This window comes from Cylas formicarius, unplaced genomic scaffold (genome assembly GCF_029955315.1).
Source record: "Cylas formicarius isolate icCylForm1 unplaced genomic scaffold, icCylForm1.1 PGA_scaffold_6__28_contigs__length_40554024, whole genome shotgun sequence".
Lineage (NCBI taxonomy): Eukaryota > Metazoa > Arthropoda > Insecta > Coleoptera > Brentidae > Cylas > Cylas formicarius.
In genome coordinates, this window is record NW_026844347.1 from 38,944,428 (window position 1) to 38,968,043 (window position 23,616).

The window sequence follows — 23,616 nt, forward strand, 5'->3', positions numbered from 1 at the left end:
TACAAATTTAAGAAAATAATCAGTTTGCTGAAAATTTGGCCTCACAGTTTCGCAGATGTACATTCATCCGGATTTTTGTAATTTGATGGAAAAAAAAACAATATTTTTGGCACATTCTCAAATTTATTGTCCTAAACGGAATACAGAACGGTGTTCAAGGAGCGTGCCTCGACGTCGACCGACACTTGCTTATCCGAGATCTCTAAATCCAAGGTCACCGGCTCCTCACCCCTAAAACCGCCGATTAAAGAACCACCAAAGCCACCAGAGACAAGGGAGACCCAAACAAATCGTATTTCATTCAAAAAAACAGTAGACTAAAAACAATTATCGGTTTCGCTACAAAAACAAACTCAAATCTCACGGGTCTCTCCTGTAAAGTGTGTCCCGAAGTATATCGTGTTGATTTTTGATGGAACCTTCCTCGAAAAGTGATCCATACCTATTTCTACTGGATGTACTTTTCAACAAATAATTTATGAATAGGTAAAGGACAATACAGACGATAAACAAATTGTAGAAATTGTGTATAAATGTTCAATAAGTAGAAAATTCATTAAACAAGAACGGGCAATGATTATTCAAAAATTCTGGTACTTATCTATATTTTTAAAATATCTCACCTACAATATCGACTGACCATGTGTTTTACTGTCGTCGGCAGGGTATTTCGACAATTTCCGTCAAAAACCAAAACGACATACTTCGAGACAAACTATACTATACCTATTGAAGAGAACAACGGCCACTTTGCCGTCAGGTCTCAGGAACGCTATAGATCTGACGTCTGCCTCGACGCTGACGTCGGTCTCCAACCTTAGAGATCCGGGCACTATGAATTTGGAAAAATGTCCAATCGCGTAGAACATCGGCTGCTTGTAGAATTCGCCTGCGGTCGCGTTGACGATAACGGGCGAGTCAAAATGGCTGCCTGCCCAGCTCGGGCCGCTGTCCAGATCCAGCACCATGTTCCAGTCCACGAAACCCAGCGAGTTGTGGTACAAATCCTGCATATACGAAAGAACAGGCAAAGAATACAGAATATCTTCTTCTTCTTTACTTTTTACAGCCCAGGGCCCGTGGGAAAAGGACACTCGGCTCAAAGGCGATAGTTATGCAGTCAGTTAAACCAACGTAGATTTAAGATTTTTTAATACTCCTTTAGAAATTCCAAAAGAGCTGGAGAGCCCTCACCACGAAATTTTGAAATTCACTATAGATCAGCGGGTCTTATACTACAATATTTTACCTTTGCAGTAGCCATATTTGTAATTTTTTTAACCCAATTCATAAATCTAATCGGTCGAGAAATGTGACATTACCAAATCACTGCATGCAATGACATGGATCTCAGTGTGTAATACGCCATCAAGAAAAAACTATTCGGGGGAACCAAAACCAAACCAAGTATACAAAACTATAAATATATGAAACACTAGCTGGATGAAACTGAACATTCAAAATTGACAAACTAATATGTAATTGTAAAAAATTGTAAAAAAGACCGAGAGATCTCGAACTTACAAAAAACTTCCAACTCGGAAAATTAATTGTCCGTACGTGACTCTTAAAGTAGCTTCAAGTGTAAGGTTGGTGGGCTTCTTCCAGCCTTTATGGGAGCTTTCACTCATCAACCTTCATAATTATCCCAGTTTAATTTTGGCTTGGCTTGAACCAATTGTTTTGTTTTCTTCTTTGTAGCAACTAAACACTTTATCTTTTGATTTTGTATGTCTTCCCTTAGTTAATGTAGATCTTGTTTTTCTTAATTGCTCTATTGTATCAAGAATCAAGAATTACTACAAGTTGTCAATTTTTGTCTATTCTCAGTTATCTGTTGTTCCTAACGGACCATCGTGTTTGAAGCTAGATAACATTCGAACGGTTGGAGTTACGGAGTTCAAATTTTCCTCCATACTAGTACTAGGAGATGCGCATGTTGTCAGCTATTAGTATTTTTGCTCCTAAAATCACTATGAGGCACAGTAAGTGTCCCAAATTTGGAACTATCGAATTGCAATTCGGCATGTACTATCGAACAAACTCTTGAACCAAAGGACGCACGACATTTGGGACAATAACCCAACCAAAATATATAGGGTGTCGCGATTATGAACAGAAAATTAAAAATAATGGTTTTTCCATTTAGGTCACCCCGTTACTTGCGAAAAATCGATGAAATCGATTGTTTCGAAAGCATACACGTAGAAGATTTGGCTGCATAAACTTTTATTCTTGATAATTTTTCAAAAATGCACCGGATGCACCGCAAATTTAAAAAAAAAACTGAAAAATGGGTCCCCCTGTTATTGAAAATTGGCAATAATTTCAAATCTGTGTTTTAGATATCAGTTTCTTTTACATGACGATATAGACCATATAGACAGCTTAAGCTTTTGTATTTACGGTTTTTAAGTATTGTACAGGGTGTTCGCGATACTCTGTGCAATATTAAAAAACATAATAAGTACTCCAAATGTGCAGCTACCGACCTCAGGCTTGGGAGAGAAGTAGAAGTCTGGACCCGCATTTAGACTCTTTAAATTTGGAGCAATAAAATGACGCGAAGTATTTTGTTTTTATTTATATTTTTTTTTGCTTATTTTGGCATCCAGAAAAACGTCTTTTCCTCCAAAGCCATTCATCCGATAGGAAAATTTTTTCATCCATAATACGTGGAAGACCCGGCGCTATAACTTTTGTTTCACGCATTTTTTCGATTATTTACAAGGTGTTTTAGTTATGGACAAGAATCTAAAAGACCCTGAAAATTGTTCTTTTAGGGAGTAACTTATTAACCGTAAATCAAAATTCGTACATCCGTTAAACAGTCTTATAGGCCGTATCAATGGCTACTATTTTTGTATTTACGGTTTTCGTCTGTCACATACGCTGTTCGAGACATTTGAAAAAATCCAAATAAAAATCACCATTTCTCGCCCCCAGTCTAAACGCGATGACGTCATTTACAACTACCATGTACTGCATCTTTTCAGAATACAAGTAGTTTTTTGAAAACCATTTACTCCATTGCAAAAATTCGGATACCAGGAAACTAAGGAGATCCACAGCTATATCCTCTATTTCGACGAGATGTGAAGGACACTATATACAGGGTGTATAAATTACATCGATTTTGGGAAAGTTCCATAGTGGTCCGCAGGAGCACGATAGCAAAACATTGCGTCCCTGCAAGAATCCGCGAAGCGCCTCCTTTTTAAAATAAAAAGCTGATTCGCGCCATTTGCGACGAACTTGCACCGCTCACCGACGATTTTTCGAAAGCAATCTTGTTTATGTCGATGTAGCTTACCGTGATTATACTGTTGACGTATCTTTCGCCGTTTTCCCAGCTGCCTAGCTCGCTCGGCCTCACTGAAACAAAAAAAAACGGTTACTGAAAGTGACGCGGTGTCGCTAGCAGGGTTCGTCGTTACGTATGCATGACTCGGTGTTCAGCAAGAACAGGTCCTTCTCGTCGCTCCTCGCCTCATCCAGCAGACTCTCGGGACTGGAAGAGTCTTGGTACCAGTGGACCGCGATTCCGTCCGCATACTTGACGACGTCACTGTTGTTGAGGGTGGACTGAAAATTGACACTCTACAGTAGACGATTCGTTTCGCGCGGGAACGCTCACATTGATCAGATAGACCAGCTCCCCTCTATTGTCCTCGTGAAGCATGATTTTGATGTCGGAGAACTCCGAAGTCCTCAGCATCGGACCCAAATATTCAGACACCCATTTGTTCTGGAACAATTAGACTCTAAGACTAGTAATCATTTTTAACGTCCATCGGTCTTCCGTCATGTCATGGCTCCATCGGATAGGCTGATTGTAATGTTAATGAGCATTCTGGCGTCATAAGGTGTTTTAAATGTCTCAAGATTGGTCACTACAAAAAGGATAGCCGCAGTTCTGGTTTTGTCTGCCCTAACGAACTTAAATACAGACCACAGCGCAAACAGTCCAACCTGCTCATATTACTTTCATAATATTTAAAATTATGTCATTTTAATATTCGCTCTTTGTTTCCTAAATTTAACGATTTTACTGAATTGGTAGAACTGCATAAATTCGACAAAAACAATTACATACATAGGAGAACCTAATGAAAAACATTTGTTAAAATGTTTTTCATTAGGTTCATTTTCAATAGGAAAATTTTTAAACAACAATAAAACGAAATGTCCAAAATCTCAAAAATCAGGTGTCCAGAGGTACACACTTAAACACAGAAAAAAAAAACATTTATTGGAAGCCATGCAAATTAACAAAATGAGACATTGAAATGTATTGCTGTTTCTTCAATAATACAAACGTTTCCTCAATCACTTAATGTTTATCGAATTTTTCTTTTCTATAAATGGACTGTATCTCACATTGCGGCGACGTCGCGACCCATTGCTACAAAATTGTTACTAGTCTAGCAGAAACGTAGACCTTGCCGGTTTGGCGTACAACGCCCTGTTGTCACATTGACTGAAATGTCCGGCATGTTTAAGATACACAAAATTAAAAAGAAATTTACATAATTTTGAACTCAACAATTGCTTAACGATCAATTAGATTTAAATACCTCTCCTTTATTGAACTTAAATTCTCACAACAACATTAATTAAGGTGTTATTGTCATTTTTCGGTATATATAGTAGCAGGTAGTTTGTAAATATTACATTTGATGAAGACACGGTGTTGTCGAAACAATTGTCATTTAAAAATATATAAGTTCGTGAAAATTTTGTAAACTGCTTCTTCCAAGAGTCTTATTGATATAAAATCCTCTTGTTTCATTTCATTTAGTATAAAAGTTTTTTTTGTACATTTTTTAATTATATTATAATAATCTTAATAATAACTGATCTGATCTGAATAATAACTGATTTCTTTTTAACGACATTCCCATCGATAGGATTTTTAACCGCATTAAAGCTATTTTGATATTTCTGTTTTGTCCTCCATACATGTCACTATATGCAATGATGTGTTTTTCTCCTTTCAGGGTTTTTAGGTGTCTTAAGAGACATGAAGCTACTTCTTGGGACCCTGTAGAAGCTTTTGTTATCGTTGTAGAAATTGTGTATGCCTAAATTTAAAATATACATGTTACATGTATAATAAGCTACAGAAGTAGTTAACTTTGGGAATGATAACGCTGTCTGCAAACCGAATGAAAAGCCACTTGATACTCGGTCTTGCTCTTGTTTTAATCCATTTCTAGCTGATTCTGCTTGCTTGAAATGAATATCATTCTTGCGTAAGTTGCGTAAGTTGGTGGAAAAGTAGATTAAAATCCTTTTGGATATTTTTCTATAAGTCATTAACTGCTTTTAAATTATTTTCTTCACGGTGAAGCTCATAAAAATTAAAAAAAAATTTATAGTCAGTTCAGGATGAAGATATTTTCTGTCGTGATTATGGTCCCTAGTATAATGGGATTCAAATTTTGGGGAAAGTGTTAATATGGTTGTGAACAATCATATTCACTTCGTCACATATTTTTCTAGACGATCCAGGCGAACGCCCACGTAAATCGTTGCCAACGTTTTCTAGATTGTAATAGACGTTTCAATCGTCCTTCGCTTATGTGAAAAGGATCTAAAAAGAGTTTTTTACAAGCAGCAACTTTTCCTGTTAGAATTTAACCAATACATAAAACTCTCATTTCTTCATCAACCTTTTCCGTTTCTCTGACGTCTTCGTTTTACAACACTGCGTTCGGTAGTTTCGTATAGCAATAGATTTTGCTTATTACTCTCTCCTATGTTCCGAAACATTTCGAAAATACGTTTTCTCTCTATTTCATTAAAATTTTTCAAGCAGTCTTTTCGGCATTGGCAATCTTCATTTTGAAAAACTTCCGTTTAATTTTACGAATTTTCTGAATATAAGTACCACTTTTGTATTCTCTGAAACTTTCTTTGAAGGTGCAGTTTGGTAAATTCGCATTCTCAATTACTTCCTCTTCCTCTGTTGAACAAAACTTAATTTTTTTTTTTCGATCTTCTTAATAACTAACAGTATTTTATCTTTCAAGTTCTCTATTATTATAAAAATAAAAAAAATTAAGCTACAGCTAGTTAAATTCCATAAAAAGAAAACGTCAGCAAATGTTTTCTAGTAGAAAAATAATAATTTCTCACTAGTAAAAGCAATTTGTGCAGCACCTAGCTAACCACTAGCGCAATATTTACCATCTCGTCTTGGGTGAATCCCATGCTGTTAATCGTCTCGTTGGTCAGTCCGTACACTGGTTCATTCTGGGTGCTCATCCCCCAAAAGGTGACGTCCTGTTGCTGGTAGGCGCGGAAGAATTTCAAATAGTACTCTCCCCACAGATGGTAGTATTCGTCTTTGAGGTGTCCCCCTCCGATTAGACTGCGAACGTGATATGTATATGGTAATTTCACGGCCCTCTTGCTGACTTGGTCTAAACATTTTGACGGATATTGATTTCATCCGTTGCTTTTAAAATGATTTGAGTTCAAATACAAGAAAATTGCATCGAAGTTATGTAACGCAAGCGTTTTCTAGTAGTAGATGTACGTTATTTCTGCCTCCACCGTCACAGATTTACTTCGACCAGAAATATAGTGCTTTTACAACCGACTCCGCGATTAACTTTGCCTATCTTTTTGGCAGGGCGATTCTTGAAACATGTGCATAAAAATTAGTAAAAAATAACAGTTGATTACGTTATATTTCATTACATTTCTATATAGTATCATTATTAACATACAAAATATTAAATATAATAATAATAATAAAGTATCAGTCACATAAAAAATCGTCACTATCTCTACTGTAGTCACCTAGTCCAATGAACACCTCCACCACTAATCGTTCTCAATGAATATTTTCTTTTATTACTCATTTTTGAGAATAAGACCAACTTTGCAGCAATTTTTCTTACAGTTGACTTCGGAACTGTGGTCGCGTCAGTTGTTTTTATTGCTGCTTCTGAATTTCTGATAAAATTAAAATTATGTAAATTAAAAAATGTACACATTCAAAACAATTTGTTTAGCATCCGAAGTCAAATCTGTTTCATTCCACAGTCTCCACATTTTAAAGTGTTAAAAAACAGGAACCTTCAACATGTTTAATTGTAAGATTCTAATAAATAGAAGAAAAATGTTGTTAATCGACAGGCACACAAGACAAAAATGATTATTTGCAAACTTACCTGTCAGATAAATAGACTACAGGTACTTACCCTCACCCTTTGAACTATCCAGTGAAAACAGCATCGCAAGGTCAAAGCTCGAGAATCAGGTACATAAATACTTACTTACTGGAAGGATCACAGTCAAATACCTACGTAATATATACGAACATATTGCAATTTAGATTAAACACTTAAGAAGGATACATATCACCCGATGTTAAAATAAGTGCTTCTACTTATTCAAAAATTTCCCGCCGCATCAATGCTTTTTAAAATTTAAGACGGTCCATTTGCGTTTCAAATAAAAATTTCAGGTTTCTACAAATATTCGTTACGGTCTCAAGGAAGACCTACTTAACGCAGAATAAGCATTTGTTAGGATGGGTTTTACCACGGTCCTGCGGTCAAAGCGATAAATGCATTATATTTTTGGTCGCATTATACTATATACTCTAACGGATATTGGGATATTTCAAAATTCGACATTTACTAAAAATTCTCTTATCTATCTATCACTTATGGCTACGGGAGAGGTCTCACTTGTTGTTGGATTTCATCCATATCGGGGCTGACCAAGAAGTGGCAAAAAGAGTAAGAGGTCTGCCCCTGAGCTCCCCTGCCTTCTTCACGAACGCTATCTGAAATGAAAATGAAAACAGCGATCAGTTTCGCCTAAAGAGAAAAGAGAGTTGTGATGTTTCTTTAATTAAATCTGGTAAATTATTTAATTAAGGAGCCGATAACGAAACTCTGTCTAAAATCTAAAATCAACGTTGATTCCCCTGGTACACGGTAGAGGTCCCTCCCTGCCCAAGTAGCATTTTTCTTTTTTTTATTTTATACGTTAATACGTTAAATCGTGGCGTTTGATTGTCGTCACAGACCAACAAAATAAATGATCGTCGCCCATACTTTCGAGAACGCTATTAACAATTATATTCATATATAATACACATGTCTATTTTGGCAGACATTGATGATACGCAACTGATTTCTCTTAAAATTGAAATTATTCTTATAATCTCTAAAGAACTTTAATTACTTGGTTTTGTTTATTTCGATGTACGGTTTTCTCTTAAAAAAAATTAAATGCTGTCGTTAAGCAATCGTCTATACGTTTTATTAAAATGCTTGAAGAAATCAAAGTATAAATACGAAGTACATAATAGAGTCATGTCGTGTGTCCTTCCAGGTGGAGGACACTTTAAACAACTTATCTAGTTTCTATGTTCTACTAGTTTTCAGAAAGATGGTGATACGAACTCTCCAGCTTTCTCATATCCTGGCTTTTTGTCTAGGCATTTCAACAGAGCTCAGTGCTGTCATTATTTTCTCAGAAGGGGGTATTGGACACCTTGTCGTCTTGTTTAATTTCACTGCCCTTAGTTTGCGATGGAAGCTTGCCACTAAGAATTTATGTTCTGATCCACATTCCATGCCAGGTCTTGTTTTAACATTGGTAATAGAGGACCGCCATCTACCGCTTATTAAGATATAATCAATTTGATTTTTCGTTTTTTGATAGGACGATGTCAAAGTTGAGAATCGTCCGGGGTGGTGTTTAAACATGCAGAGAAGAGATTTTTATTTTTTTATTCGAAAACCGCACATCGGCAAGAAACAAAATTTCTTTAGGAACGATTGGAGATTGTAATAATACTTTTTGTTTTAATAGAAATCAGTGGCGTACCATCAATGTCTCAAAATAGACATGTGAAATTCCATATTTAACATTTAACTTTCTTATAAACATTAATAACACATAAATTGGTTAAGGCTTTCGCGGCCCGTTGATAAGCTTTTATCTTCATTCGGGTTTAAAGGCCGTCGTCGATTGGAATTACTTCCTAACGTTTCGCTAGCACGAGTGGCGAGCTTCTTCAGAGGTCCTTCCATCTCCGATGTTGGACGTAGACTGACGATTTCTCCTGCGCAGGTTGTATTTATGCCTTAGGAACGCCCGAGCAGTACCGATCGATATCCCGAGACCAACCGAAGCGGAACAAGCCCCGCCCTCCACCAATCGGCGTAAATGCAACCTGCGCAGGAGAAATCGTCAGTCGACGTCCAACATCGGAGATGGAAGGACCTCTGAAGAAGCTCGCCACTCGTGCTAGCGAAACGTTAGGAAGTAATTCCAATCGACGACGGCCTTTAAACCCGAATGAAGATAATAGCTTATTAATAACACACTAAGTTTTGTAACTTATTTTTGACCGAATTATGTTACGCTCTTACTTTGTAATCGAAATCCTCCGGTTGCAACGCCCACGAGTCCAACGTTTCGTCCTTTTCGTCGCAATAGGTGTATCCCCTCAGCGAGAAATCCGTACCGCTGATTGGCACTCTACCAATACTATAAGATATGCCCTCGTCACCCCAATAGCTTCGTAATAGCTTCTCCTGCGCTTGCTCGGGCAGCGACAGGATATTGTATCCCGTGGAATCGGTGAAAGCACCACCGAAACCCAGCACCGACTGATAAGTCTTGCCCAAATCAGGCACGGAGACTTTATTCGACGCATTGGAGCTTCTGGAGCCTGTAGGCCCGACTTTCGAAGTGAATCCGAGCTGTCCCTTGCTGGTCGTGTATATTTGGTACTGTGCGGACGACAAATTTTCGATTTCCGGTACTGTGTCGCAGTACGACGAGTCGCAAACGCAAACGGTACCGAAACTCGCTTCCCTCGGGTTGCATGGATCCGACCTAACGGCGTTTAGCAGCACTAGAACGGCGACGACAGAGACAAACATGTTGTTTCGCGGTGCAGTCGGTTACGATAGCCGAGGGCTTTGTTTTTATAGAGGACCCGTAAACACTTCACGGTTCGTCGAGATAAAGCTTTTTAAGTGTGTTTGTTTGTAGGCTTTGTCGAGATTATCGACGAGATAGCCGGGTTTTCAAAGGAAAACAACGCACCCTGCGGTCAGTGCCAACGGCAGTGGCCGAATGCCCCTAGTCGACTGGCCAAGCGTCAAGGGTAAAAAATATTTAAAACAGCGAACCGGGTCTCTAACCGGCATTGACCACAGCGCCATCTCTTCGCTATTAAGATAATCGTGAGCCCAAAACAAAAGAAGCTGTTCAGCGTTTTGTTGTCCTAGAGGGACGCATTGTATCTATGTAATCTATGTAATTTTATTGTGCATCAGCCCTATACAAAGTGTCTTTCACGTCCCGCCGAACTCCAAAGTTACGGCAAACTTAAATATTAAAATTTGTAACGAGTGGCCCGTTAATAAGGTATGTCGACCATATCTCGGGAACCGTTAGTCCTACAACTTAGAAAAAACATATTTATAGGTATGTCGGCCAAGAGAAAAGGCTGGAAATTATTTTCAAGTTCATAAAATGGCCTCTAGGGCGCGTAAGCTCCGCTGACAAATAGAAAAAACGGGTTTACTCAAAAATATTCCAAATTAACCTATATCAAAATTAGTTCTCACGTATTCTACTCTAGATAAGGAAACTGTTTCGTTTCAACTATTTTTTCCATCAAATATTGGTTTAGAGGAAATTGAATAACTTTTTTTTTGGCTAATGCGATATCGACGGTATTAATTATTTTTTCTCGAAAATTTGAAATTCAGTGGTATAAATATTTTTAGCTAGGATGCGTAAAAAAACAGCAAGTGGTGGAATAAATGAGATATAAAAAAATAATTTAAAAATACTTTTTTACGTCGGTATAATAGAAGCCGTATTAGAGATGACCAAGAGATGACATATTACGACTGGATGATAATTTAAAGTAAAGCGATTTCGATGTAACGTGCATTAAAAAAAAAGTAAGCTGATTCTTTTGTTTTGTTTTCTTCATCGTGCCGTTACCATGGCAACCGCTAAGGCTACTTAGTTATTTTCCCCTTTTCTCCAATATTAACAATACATGTAATATATTAATATAAATTATATTGACGATTAGTTTTTTAACTATTATTGATTATTGACGATAATTAGGGCACAATCAAACTTAATTCTAGAAGAAAATATAAGCATCCCACGGTTGAGAAATATATTTAGTAAACACATTTTTATTTATATCTCAAAGGGGAAAAAAGATATTGCCATGCTGTTTCCTCTACTAACTGTGTTTTTTGCGCTCTTTTATCCTACCTAAAAATATTTACACCATTATATCTAAAATTTTCGAGACAATCTTAAAAATAGCTGTTTTTGACTTTAAGCGCATCCTACCGACTCGTAAAAGAATTAATATCACGATATTGACGTGTCAGTCGAAGCTCCTCTTTAAAACTAAACTAAGTTCGTCGAAATCGGATTAAGCAAAAAAAAGTTATTCAACTTTTTCTAAACCAATATTTGGCTCTTTCCCCACCCTTAATTTGACGAGATGGAAGAAAATAGTTGAAATAAAAAAGCTTCCTTATCTAGAGTAGATTACACTAAAACTAATTTTGATACAGGTGAATTTGGAATATTTTTGAGAAACCCCGTTTTTTCTATTTTACAGTAGAGGTTACGTCCCCTAGCGGCAATTTTATGAACATCAAAATAAATTCGAGCTTTTTATCTTGGCGGATTTACCTATTTCTTTTTCCCAAGTTTTATAGTTTTTCATTAACGGATGATAAATTACCCACGAACACGGCAATTTTCAGGGTCTGATTTTTTGGCCACAATCGACGCACCCTGTACGTAGTTGAAAAAATGCCGGAAAAAGAGGATGTAACCCTGGATTGTTCACGTTTCCTGGTCTAAGAATTTTGCCATTGGAATATCATTCTATAAAAAAAAAACAAATTTATATATTAATAGGTCAAAACTTATAACGAAAAACATTTTTCTCCGGTTTTTTTTTGCCCACCCGGTAAGTTCTTTAAAAATTATTTTTATGAAATGGAGCAGGTGGGAGCAAGATTGTGTCTTACACTTTTATATATATAATATTATATATATTATTTTTCACACAAAAAAAATGACATTTGCATTCATTTATGCATTCAGATTTGATCTCTTCATTTTTTTCTAGTCCGTGGCACTGTTATATTAAAGATATTGTTATGGGCATGGAGAGAAGAGGTTTTAAAAAAAAAATCTCAAGAAATTAAAATTCTTTAGAAATGATTGTACATGGATAGTATAAATATCTAAAGTGTTATTACAGATATTAAAATTTTACCGCCCTGTACATCGAAAGTTAAAGACATACGTTCATTTGGAGTTTTCTTTTTAAAATACGCCCAAAAATCGCCCCCTTGTGTGACAATAACAGATCGTGTCTCTGCAGTCATTGTTTTCTGTGTTTCCCAGCGGAAGCTCGCCAGCTTTTGACGAATAATTTGAATCTGTCCGACACAATTGAATAATTTCCCCGGCACAAACTTTATGTCGCCCCTCGCGGCGAGCAACCAACAAAACGCCGATGCACGTGTGCACAACGGTCTAATATTTTATTACAGGCAGTTGCAGTCTGGTTATTATTAACGGCACGGAGTTTGGAAAATTACAAATTTGTAGTCGAGACGAACGAGGCTGCATAATTTCGGCTAATTCGCCCTCGGGCTCTGTTATTTGCACAGCATCCCTGTGTTATTAATAAGAATTATCTTTCGATTGTCATAATAACCTCGTCGAAATCGACTGGTATTTAATGAAAATCGATTGCGTCGCCACCAGTGGCGTACGGTGATTGTCGTCCAGTTCCTTGTTTCGATCTTGTGCAATTTATTAAATAATCCTGTCTTCGTAGGTCTGTGACTCGCTGAACAAGCAACGTCAAGTTGGTGTTATATACACTGGCGTTTGACCTTACTGATTGAGAAGGCATCTCAAAGATTTAGTTTCTCCGATTCGCTGATTACAGCGTTGAGGTTGCTAATACGAATATAATAAACCCCCAACTAGTAGATAACAACAAACATAAAGAAATTTCTCAAATGTCACTAGTTATAACTATCAAAAACAAAGCTTCTGAAAATAACATAATATCTACACGTGCAGATAAAGGGAAGACAGTCATAGCTATCGATCTCCCAGAATATGATTCAAAAACCTACCATTTTCTTAAACCAGAACTTTTTCAATGTATCAAACACGATGCTAGCGAGTTATATCAAAGACAAGTCAAGGAAGTAATTACTAACTCCACACTATTTAGTGACAAAGACAAATATTTTTTAACAACAGCCGAAATTATATTCCAGATATGCCCATTAATAAAAAACGAAGAAATAGAATTACCTTTATCACCCGGTATGATTTTAAGACGTGGGTGTCTTTGACAAATAAAAAATGTTATGCTCGTGTCTTAGGCACAGACTCTTGTCATCTTCCCGTAATCGTCAAACAAAACAGATCCGTATTAGGCGAGATTTTATGTTATTATTGTGTGTCGATGACATTGTCGCGCTACGCCACTGGAACGTGCAATTAAAACCGGTACAGCCATCCATCAAACAGTCGCGATAGGAATTTCGTTCGTATTTATCGCTTTCGCGCACAAACAGAAAATCCTAATCTATATCGGTGGAATTACATATGTGTAGAGATTGGATTTTTTCGTCAGCCGTGTGTTCGTTTCCGGAAATACCTATATGGGGAAAAAATACTATTTGACGATTTTCATATGACCGAACAAAAACGCCATATTTCCCAATCGTTTCTCCTTTGGGGGGAATATTGGTCCCTTTATCGCAAAACAATCCGGCACCAAAATGAAAAAGGGCCATTTCGCATAAACAAAGATGGCTGATAACGTTGTCGATGCGAGTTTACATGTGAAAATATCAATATATTATTTGATTGGAATGTTCCAATACAAAAAAATGATCTCCGTGGTCCGCTGATGTCGTTAGAGCTATAAAAAAAAGGTCAGAAAAATAAAAATGCAAGAAACTGGGAAGGACACAAAAGCCTTAGGAATTTATTTTCAGTTGCTGTGAGGCGAGAACAGGGCGCTTTAAAGTAAAAAAAATAACCCATCAACCTTTGAGCTGATCCTGAACAATCATTTTTTTCCCATAACTTTGTATGTGTGTTGGAAAACATAAAGTAGATCGCCACTGGTATTCCTGACCTTTTCATTACCCATTTAATGGTGGCTTTTGGCCGCAATTATGGAAATTAAAGGACAGAACATTTGGGACGAACTCAACGGTTTTAAATTACACTAAGAAAAAACAATGACATCAAATATAATATCTAGTAATATTTAATAATTAATTAATACACATCTAAATCTAATTCTGTTTCACTATCAAAGTCGTCATTGAGATTAATTTATTATAAGATATACGAGGGCAGCGCCAAAATTTCCAGGCCTGAATATGAAAGAAACAAAGTAGAGCAACAATTTTTTATTATTTTTACATCTCTTTATTAACAACTCAATCCCTTTAAAAATATATATTTTGGTTTGTCGCAAAATGAGCTAAAACAGCCTCTTTTAACTCAACTTAAACCGCCGTCCACGTAAGTCCTTTTTCAAATATCCAAACAAATAATAGTCGCTGAGGGCCATATCTGGACTATAGGGAGGATGATCTGTCTGCTGGAACCCGCACTTAAAAATGGCAGCTCGTGCAACATCAGCAGTATGGACAGGTGCATTATCGTGCAAAAGACGCACGCCCCTGGTCAGTTTTCCTCGACGTTTTACACGTATGCAGTCTCGCAATTTATGTAATAATGTTGCGTAATATCTACCGTTGACAGTGGTACTAGTTTCTTTAAAATCTATCTAAAGAATTCCTTCACAATCCCAAAAGATCGTGGCCATCACCTTTTTTGTTGACTGGCAACCTCTGAATTTTCTTGGAGGTGCTTCACCCTTACGATGCCACTCCATTGTTTTTTCGATATGTATAAGATATATATTTAAAAGACAAAGTTTTATCGTGATGCTGGAGCAGCATCTATGTCAGGCAAGGAAATTTTGGCGCTAACCTCGTACTTTGTATCAACTGTCTTTTACATCAAATAGTCCTTTTGTTTTGACTGTAAAAATTTATAATAAATTACTTATCGAACTGAAGGAGATAGCTAGTAGATTATTATTATTATTATTATTATTATTATTATTATTATTATTATTATTATTATTATTATTATTATTATTATTATTATTAAATTATACTATTAATTAATTAATGAAACTATCTACATCTTGATCTTTACCCATTTATCTGCGAAAGGACTATACCATTGCGTATTCCTGTCTATATACCAGTTTAATTTTTTAATTAAAACCTCCGAACCCTAAAAACTATTATTAAGTGTCCAACGAAAGAAGAACAAAAATCCGCCAATATAATCGGTCGTATCGTTCTCGGAAAATTTGTGTCTACGGGGCCCAGAGAATCAAATTTCCCCGAGTGCGATTCGTTTTTAAGGGTCGCGCTCCGGGCGATTCCGGGACCCGGTGCTCCGGAATCGAAAACAATGGCGCTTATGCGCGACCCCCGGTAAACAAATAGAACGTCAAGTGTCTGGCCGGGACGAAGGACCGTAGGAAAACGCCATTATTGTTATAGATACAAAAGCTCAGCTTTATTGCGTAAACGTTAGCGTCGCACGACTATGCGGGGCAAATATTTTCCCAATTTTTATATTTGCCCGACCCGTGGGGGCCCCGGGGGGTAGATTTTAATTCGATAAGGTCGATTGGTCCCGTCGCCCGGGTAAATTGAAAGATGTCGACTCGAAAAGGGCCCGACCGTGTGCAAACAAATGGCAGAAACGCGGAGTTTTACAAACAGACAAAGTGAAAATATTAGAAACCGAACAAAAAATTTTATGATTGTATAAGTGTGCAAAAGTTCTATTTAAATAGTCAAAATATAATAATATGATACAAAATCGGTGGAATTTGATAAAAACGACAGGCAAGAATTACAAAAAAGTCTACGCAATACCACTTTTTTTCCTATTTTGTGTTGTCGCTCACCATGGAAAAAAATCTAAATAAATAAGAACTAAAAGTTCAGATTTTCACGAAATTATATATTATGACGTGACAGTTGTTTCGACAACACCATGTCTTTATCAAATGTCACATTTGGTAAAAGCGTCAGGTTAGAATTACAAAAAAGGTCCACTCAATACCACTTTTTTTATTTTGTGTTGTGCCTCCACGTTTAGATAATAAATGGAAAAAATCATAGGTATGGAGTGCCGAAGATAAACGGCCAACCTTATACATAATCTTATACTAGACACACTATACAGTGTGTCCAAGATAAGGATGCACAGCATGGGGATCTCGGAAACTATAAGAGATACAGTGTCGGTTAAATTAGACAAAAGTTGCGCATTTTGATACCGAACAAGATCCCGTTTTACAAATTTGAAAATTCCAAGCCGTTCCGGAAATATCCGAGAAAAACCGAAATATTGCGATTTCGTTTTTATTATTTTTCAAAGCTATTTGAAAAGATATGAAAAAACGGAAAACACTTTTCCATTGGCACTTTTTAATCTCTCCAAATTGACGTTAACAAATTTTCATTACAGCGTTTCGATTCCATGGAACCACCATCAACTTTGATTTTTCTTATGGGACGGAAAAAAAGTACACACAGTATTAGGTTGTGCTTTTCATTGCGAATTCAACGATGTACGATACAATACGGTTACTTATGTTTTTATCCAGAAAAATGGCTTTTTAATACATTTCTAGTATTTAAATGGAGTAGGCCATGACAAAATGACATCCAGTCAATTTCAATGACACATTAATGTTATTTGTCTTGGTTATCAGTCGATCATAAGTTTATTCCTTTAGTTATTGTTTTTGTATTTTTATTGTTGTTGTCTTTTTCTAATTTATTTTGTTCTACAATGGAGGGAGGTAATTTTACAAACGAAGAAAAATGTGATATGCTGTCTTGCTACATCTGATGCCAAAGAAATTGTGTGGAAGCCGAGCGTATGTATTCTAACAAATACCCAGAGCGGAGACAACCTGACAAGATATTTTTCGGCGTTTGTTATTTAATCTGAAAGAATATGGATCATTTAAGAAGCCTGCATTATCCCGACAAAAACCTTCCAATGAAGAAAACCAATACATTGTTCTACAATCTGTTATCGAAAATCCACAAACTTCTACCAGAGAAATTGAAGACCAGAATGGGGTAGCTAAATCTACAGCTCAGTTTATTTTAAGGAAAAATGAATTTAAGCCTTACAAATTCAGAATATGTCAAGGATTAAAACCGGGTGACGACGAACGACGTAGACATTTTTGTGAGTGGTATACCAGGATGTGTGATGTGAGTTTTAATTTTCCATATAAAGTGATTTGGTCTGATGAAAGTATGGTGACCAATAACGGTATTTATAACAGGCGCAATACACACTATTGGTCGCAACAAAATCCACGTGTTAATAGACTATCCAGACATCAAGTTCGCTTTGGGTTTTATATTTGGTGTGGGATTTTTGGTAGCAAGATTATAGGCCCTATTTTCTATAATAATTCCTTAACTTCCGAGCGGTACCTTGACATCTTGAGGCACGATTTAGAAGATGCCTTAGATGATTTACCGCTAGGCGCTGTGCAAGGCTGCTGGTTCCAACAAGATGGTGCCCCAGCCCATAACTCCAGAGAAGTTCGCCAATATTTAACTGAACGGTTTGATGGAAAATACATTGGGACTTACAGTGGCACCTTGGCCTCCAAGGTCGCCGGACTTAACTCCCTTGGACTTTTTCTTATGGGGCTACATAAAAAATGAAGTATTCAAAGAATGTTTTGACAACGAGGAACAATTACGTCAATCAGTACGAGCAGCGTTTAATAAAATTACTCCTGAAATGTTAAGTCGTGTTTTGGAGTCTACCGTGAGACGGGCGTACTTATGCCTAGAAAATGGAGGTCATTTATTCGAACATTTGTTATAGAATTTGTTTTTCATTAACTTGTTGGATTTAGTTGTTATGTTAAATGAACAGTTAGAGTTAGTAAATAAATAAACACATTAACTCGAACTTGTCAACCATTTTCTTTTGCCTTTCATCGTTCGGATCTCATGGCCTACTACAATAAAATACTAGAAATGTATTAAAAAGCCATTTTTCTGGATAAAAACATAAGTAACCGTATTGTATCGTACATCGTTGAATTCGCAATGAAAAGCACAACCTAATACTGTGTGTACTTTTTTTCCGTCCCATAAGAAAAATCAAAGTTGATGGTGGTTCCATGGAATCGAAACGCTGTAATGAAAATTTGTTAACGTCAATTTGGAGAGATTAAAAAGTGCCAATGGAAAAGTGTTTTCCGTTTTTTCATATCTTTTCAAATAGCTTTAAAAAATAATAAAAACGAAATCGCAATATTTCGGTTTTTCTCGGATATTTCCGGAACGGCTTGGAATTTTCAAATTTGTAAAACGGGATCTTGTTCGGTATCAAAATGCGCAACTTTTGTCTAATTTAACCGACACTGTATCTCTTATAGTTTCCGAGATCCCCATGCTGTGCATCCTTATCTTGGACACACTGTATAGTTCCGCGATTTGGTCAATTCACTCTTTCTCCCTTTCCATCTCTCTCTCTCTCTCTCTCTCTCCATTATCATCGCTTCTGCCACGCGAAACGTTAGTTTTAAATTTCGCACAAGCCGAAAACTTTCACATTAATTCGCTAACCGTGCCTGACGAATTCAGTCTCGCAACTAGTTAAATCCCTAATCGAATAGTGGCGTATTTGTACCAGAAATTTTTCACATTTATCGAATTACCTCGCCACGCGGTAGACTTTAAACTCACTTTGCGATATTTATGCAGCGAACCCTTTTACCGAGCTGATTCGGTTAAAACTTGGACCCGGATGCCGTCGCCATTTTCGAACGAAATATCGAATAACGCAGAAAATTCCTCTCGAACAGTGAAAACTTTATGTTAATACCACTATCGGTATGTATAAAAGCACATCATTGTTTCAATCAGTTCTAATTTGACGATTCCATAATGGCATTGTCTATTTTGTATACGTTAGCACGCTCAAAAGTGAGGTTAAAAAATCCCTCCGCGACTAGTTTTCCGCACTCGCAAATTCTGACCCTACCTTAACATCTCAGCCGGCACAGATTTAATTCCGCCAGGTCGGTTAATTCCCCATGCAAAAAAGGGTCGAAGGGGCACGACGGCATTTAAAAATCGAACTGGGATGTGAGTTTGGGCGTCGGCTCGTATGTGTTTGCGTGCGTTGAAAAAAAAACACGTTATTTGTTTTGGTCGGATCTATTTTCGCAATTAAAAGCCGCGTTCCCGGGGGCGTCGTCACGTACGCTTTTTTTCCACGTATTTAACGTCATTTGATGAAATACGGGGCGCACGCGGGGCACGTCCTTTGGTTTCGGCAGGGCTCGCAAAGTTTGGCAATTAAAACGGCCGGTAATATCGTAACCCAAACTCGAAATTCGGAGATACTTCGACGTATCCGTGTTACGCCTCCTTCCCGGCGCTTCAAGTTTTCTCGTTAACGAATTCTTGCTTACGTCCGGCTAGAGGAAATCGCACTTCGGAGTTCTATACAATCCGCCACAAATAACAAAATATTCGTCTGAGTAAGTAAACAAGAATTTACCGGCAACACGGAATACTAATAAGTAATCTGTGACAGTCCTTCTTCTTCTTTACTTCCATCGGCCACAATTGCAAAGTTCATTCGGCCAGTTACTACTATAGTTCAACATTAGTACGTGCAGGGTTAACAAGTTGCCCAATGTTTAAACTTTAATACAAATAAAGTTAAAGATTGCTGTTAATCAATGAAAAACCGTTTACTAACACTCGCCGACAATTTTTTTTTAACGATACTATAAAAAACGAGGCTCACCTCGTTTCCACCACAGATTTCCGGGCCAATCCGGCCTGAGCGTGAATGGGAAAAGCAGCGAAACCGCACTAAAAGACACTATCTATTCACTAAGATCGAACACAATAACAAGTCTTAAACGTTGAAAAACTCAGATTTTGTGCTGTGCTTTGCTACCCACAGAATCCAATCCGTCTGTGACGCTTAGGTCCTTCTTCTTTTCATTAATGCTTTTTGTTTAATACGTCGAACAAATTCGCTGAGATTATTCACCCATTGCCGACAAACTTTTACAGCGTAGTAATGTGTTGCGACCTTGATAATGAGATATTGAGGAGGCCTGTATTAATTTGTCTTTGGTAATCTTTACAAGAAAATACTTATTATTGGTCTAATTTATGTTTCGACAGTAATCGTGGTAAGAATATTGCTTGTGGTACCGTTTTTTGTAGAAACGGTCAAACTCGAGAAGATGCAATAAGAAGCAATATCCGAAAGATATAACGAAAAATGAGCCACTTGAGATTGCAAAATTTAATGAAACTCCTTATATGAAATTCGTTGTTGCTTCAAAATGTAATATAACTGTACTTCGGCCTTGCGCCATATCACTGTCAAAATAAGGGAATTGAAAGAAACCCAAAGTTTACAAATTAAGTTATATTATAAATAACAGATTTTTGTATTAGATTTGGAGGTGTGTAGGTCTTAAATACCGAAATGCTTCACGATATAGGCTTTAAGTAGTCCCCTCAGTTTGATGATTCATCTCATTACAAATTTATATTTTATTGTTACTAGCTTATAATTTCACAAAAAACTTGTCAAAAATGACTGCCAAGTTTCGTTAAAAAGTCTCCAAAACCGAACCATTTTTGGGCGTAACTAATATAAATTCATCATTCCTTGTTTACCATGTGATAAGTTGATGCCAATGCTGAAACCGAAATAAAAAAAAGCTATTCTCCTCCACTGTCTTTAGATTCAGAACCAAGTTTCTAAGATGTCTCAGTCGTCTTTTTTGTTACTAACGTATGGTTGACATAATTTTTTGCAATGCTCTGGGGGATACTTCACTTATCGGTATTTCAGACATAACCAAAACTTCCGACTGTGCCCCCTAGAGACCAGCAATACCTTACACTTAGACCATGCCATTTTAATACAATTATTTTGACAATGGTATTGAGAAAGTCACAGAAAATGGATTTTGGTTTTATCGCAGCTGATTTATTTTATCTTCCGTGCTCCTCTTCTTTTTATAGAGGTAGCCCGAAGTCATCAAGCCGACTTGACCAAAATATATTAATAATATTATAATAGGATTTAGTATCTATCACAGCCCGAGCAACGGATTTTCCAGCACGGGACGAAGAATCTGCGTATGGTTAATGAATTTTAAGCGGTTTCTTTTTTCAAAGTATTCTTAAAAAAATCATCTCTCATCACTTAAAAAGTAAAATGTTCTACGTTTGTTTCAGGTCGAAGATGGCCTGGTAGAGTATTATGTGCGACGGTGAACACAAAAAACGTAAGTTGCTTTTGACGCGCATAATTCGCGAAAGCCGATTGGCTGCCCGAACGTAAACAGTCTGGCGTTTCGGGGCAATAGTCATGACGTATAAAGCGAAGCTCTGTGCGAAACGCTTGTATAAAAGCAAGCTGCGTCTCTTCGATTGACTTGCCGTCTTTTTAATAAAGAGAAACGACCGGCTCCGCACGTAGGGACCGCGGACTTCAAAAGCGTCCGTTTTTTCACAAAAACTGTTTTCGCCTTCTGTCTTTTGCATATACGATTTTCCGCCGTAAACCGGAACATCAAACGGCGACAAAACGAACAGGCCGCGACGTTCGTCAGCGTCGCCGGCGATATTTTTTCATAGTGTATTCGCGACCAAGGTCCGCAAAGCACAGACTATTCATTCTGATAAGTAATTAGGCGGAAGGTCTTTGCGACGAATTCTTTTGAACTTGATAAGAAGGTTAGGTTCTCTGTGACTATAGATGCTGCTGCTACTTCCACACCTGTCTTGCCTGACTAGTCAAGGTTACAATTCAGTTTTTCAAAACTTATAGCACCACGCAAGTGGAATATTTACTTTACTGGGACAAATAGAGATGGGTCTAGGATTTGTTTGGTTCAATAACACCCCTAGTAGATTTTGGTGACTGGGATGAGCTTGTTATTAAAAGATTATCAATTCTCATTATGCTGAAGATCGTGTGCAGGAAACTTATGGTAGAACTCAGGGTGCTAGTGAAAGAGTAGCTGCGTATATTCCCAATATGGAAGAACTTTTTAATAGGTTAAACAACAAACCATAATGGGTACCATTTGCGATTCTTGTTTCCACTAATATAGTAGGAATGGCAAAACCCACTCATTTGCCTGCCAGTATTATACCTTAATTATAGCAGATTGCACTACAAAACATAGTCGTATTTTTGAAAAACTGCTGCCGAAACTGGTTTAATTATTATGGATAATGTGTGTGAAAGTGTACCAAATGCATCGACAAGAAAGTGGTCTAAAATGTTAGATGTCCCGCTAATCTGTCTATCGGCCAACTACATCTAACCATATAAGCTATAAGATAATATAGTGGCCCTGCTACGGTAAAAATCTCTTTCTGAAATCCGAACATAATTGGCAACGCCGAAATATGAGGACCTAATGGGATATTAGAAAGACAGTGACGCCTCTATTTTTGACATTTAACAAACTGGAAAATAAACACACAAATATTTAGGTATACTTACTACGAAGGATGTTATATATATATATAAGAAAGCAATTAAGCTACAACTTGAATTTTTACTAGAACAAGCATAAGAAATACCTAGTTATTTCCATGGAGATTAAACCTACGAGTTTATGAAAACTAACGCTTCGAAGGACAAAAACCACTCTGCATTGCTTTTCCAGACCTTACCTCCTTTTTCGCAAGAAAATTTAAAAGGATTTAGACATATTTTGAGAAAAATACTGCCGCAAAAGCGCCGCATCCAAACATCGGCGGTCTGTCAGCGGCCATGTTGTTTGTTGGCAGCCGCAAGGCCTTATGGGTCCAAGATCAGAATTTGTCATTAGAGTTTGATCATAAAACTTTAATCTAAATATATTTTTTATAAGTGCTTATGATGGAAAATTGATCCCCTAAACAATTTTTTAAAATTTTCATTTTAACAAAAAGAAAATTATAATGAAAATGTTTTTAATATCTTTTTTTTTATAAAAAATATATATAGATTAATTTATTATGATCAAGTGGTAAATGGGGGTCCACTTCACGTGATCATACTCATTGGTTAAAAACGAAATTTCAAATTTCGCGCTTGCGCATGGGCGTTCTCAAAGAAAAATTACGCAGGCAGGGCCTCTATATGTCTAGTAGCCATATGTCGATAACTAATACACGGTTGCCGTTTCAACGATGGCGGTATCGTCTACGCGTTGATCTGCCGCTACATCGGCTACCGATCCATCTTCCGATGTTTCTTCGAACTCTTCGTCGTAGTCCCTCGTCCGTTTCTTGAACGTCTTGTAGAACGCGATTTTGAAGTTCTTGTTCGTCATGCCCAGCGCTACGATTACGGCGATTTGATGGCCCAACACCATGTACTGCGGAATGAACGCCGTGTACATCATCAGACTATAAACGT

General features: G+C 37.1%; 2 protein-coding genes and 1 long non-coding RNA gene across 5 annotated transcripts in view; 1 reads left to right on the plus strand and 2 right to left on the minus strand.

Moving 5' to 3' along the window:
- The window catches only part of LOC132702960 (somatostatin receptor type 2-like), an 85,924-nt gene that overhangs the window by 50,651 nt on the left and 11,657 nt on the right, over positions 1-23,616 (plus strand). For 2 of the 3 annotated variants that reach the window (XM_060671889.1, XM_060671891.1), the window contains exon 2: positions 21,435-21,484. The gene's annotated coding sequence lies outside the window, so the exon portion shown is untranslated. Of the gene's footprint in view, positions 1-18,768; positions 19,050-21,434; positions 21,485-23,616 lie in introns of those variants that run through there. The other variant, XM_060671890.1, reaches the window with a different exon arrangement.
- Positions 112-9,962, minus strand: LOC132702958 (putative glucosylceramidase 4). The gene is made up of 8 exons (XM_060671887.1): positions 9,405-9,962; positions 7,707-7,804; positions 6,193-6,376; positions 3,638-3,748; positions 3,438-3,585; positions 3,314-3,375; positions 727-1,007; positions 112-231 (listed from the first exon to the last, which is right to left on the minus strand). The coding sequence occupies exons 1-8, from the start codon at positions 9,918-9,920 to the stop codon at positions 132-134; spliced, it is 1,500 nt and encodes a 499-aa protein (XP_060527870.1). The 5' UTR covers positions 9,921-9,962; the 3' UTR covers positions 112-131.
- LOC132702961 (uncharacterized) lies at positions 10,398-19,324 on the minus strand. Its single transcript, XR_009619001.1, has 3 exons — positions 19,201-19,324; positions 11,716-11,913; positions 10,398-10,448 (listed from the first exon to the last, which is right to left on the minus strand). It is a non-coding gene; the product is annotated as an uncharacterized LOC132702961 (long non-coding RNA).

Bases quoted from the DNA above. Each gene is read 5' to 3' on its own strand.
- LOC132702958 (XM_060671887.1), bottom strand. From the start codon at position 9,920: ATGTTTGTCTCTGTCGTCGCCGTTCTAGTGCTGCTAAACGCCGTTAGG. The intron at 7,805-9,404 runs GTAAGAGCGTAA...TTTTCATTTCAG, and splicing joins CGGAGGATTTCGATTACAAA to ATAGCGTTCGTGAAGAAGGC. The intron at 1,008-3,313 runs GTAAGCTACATC...TCGTATATGCAG, and splicing joins ACGTCAACAGTATAATCACG to GATTTGTACCACAACTCGCT.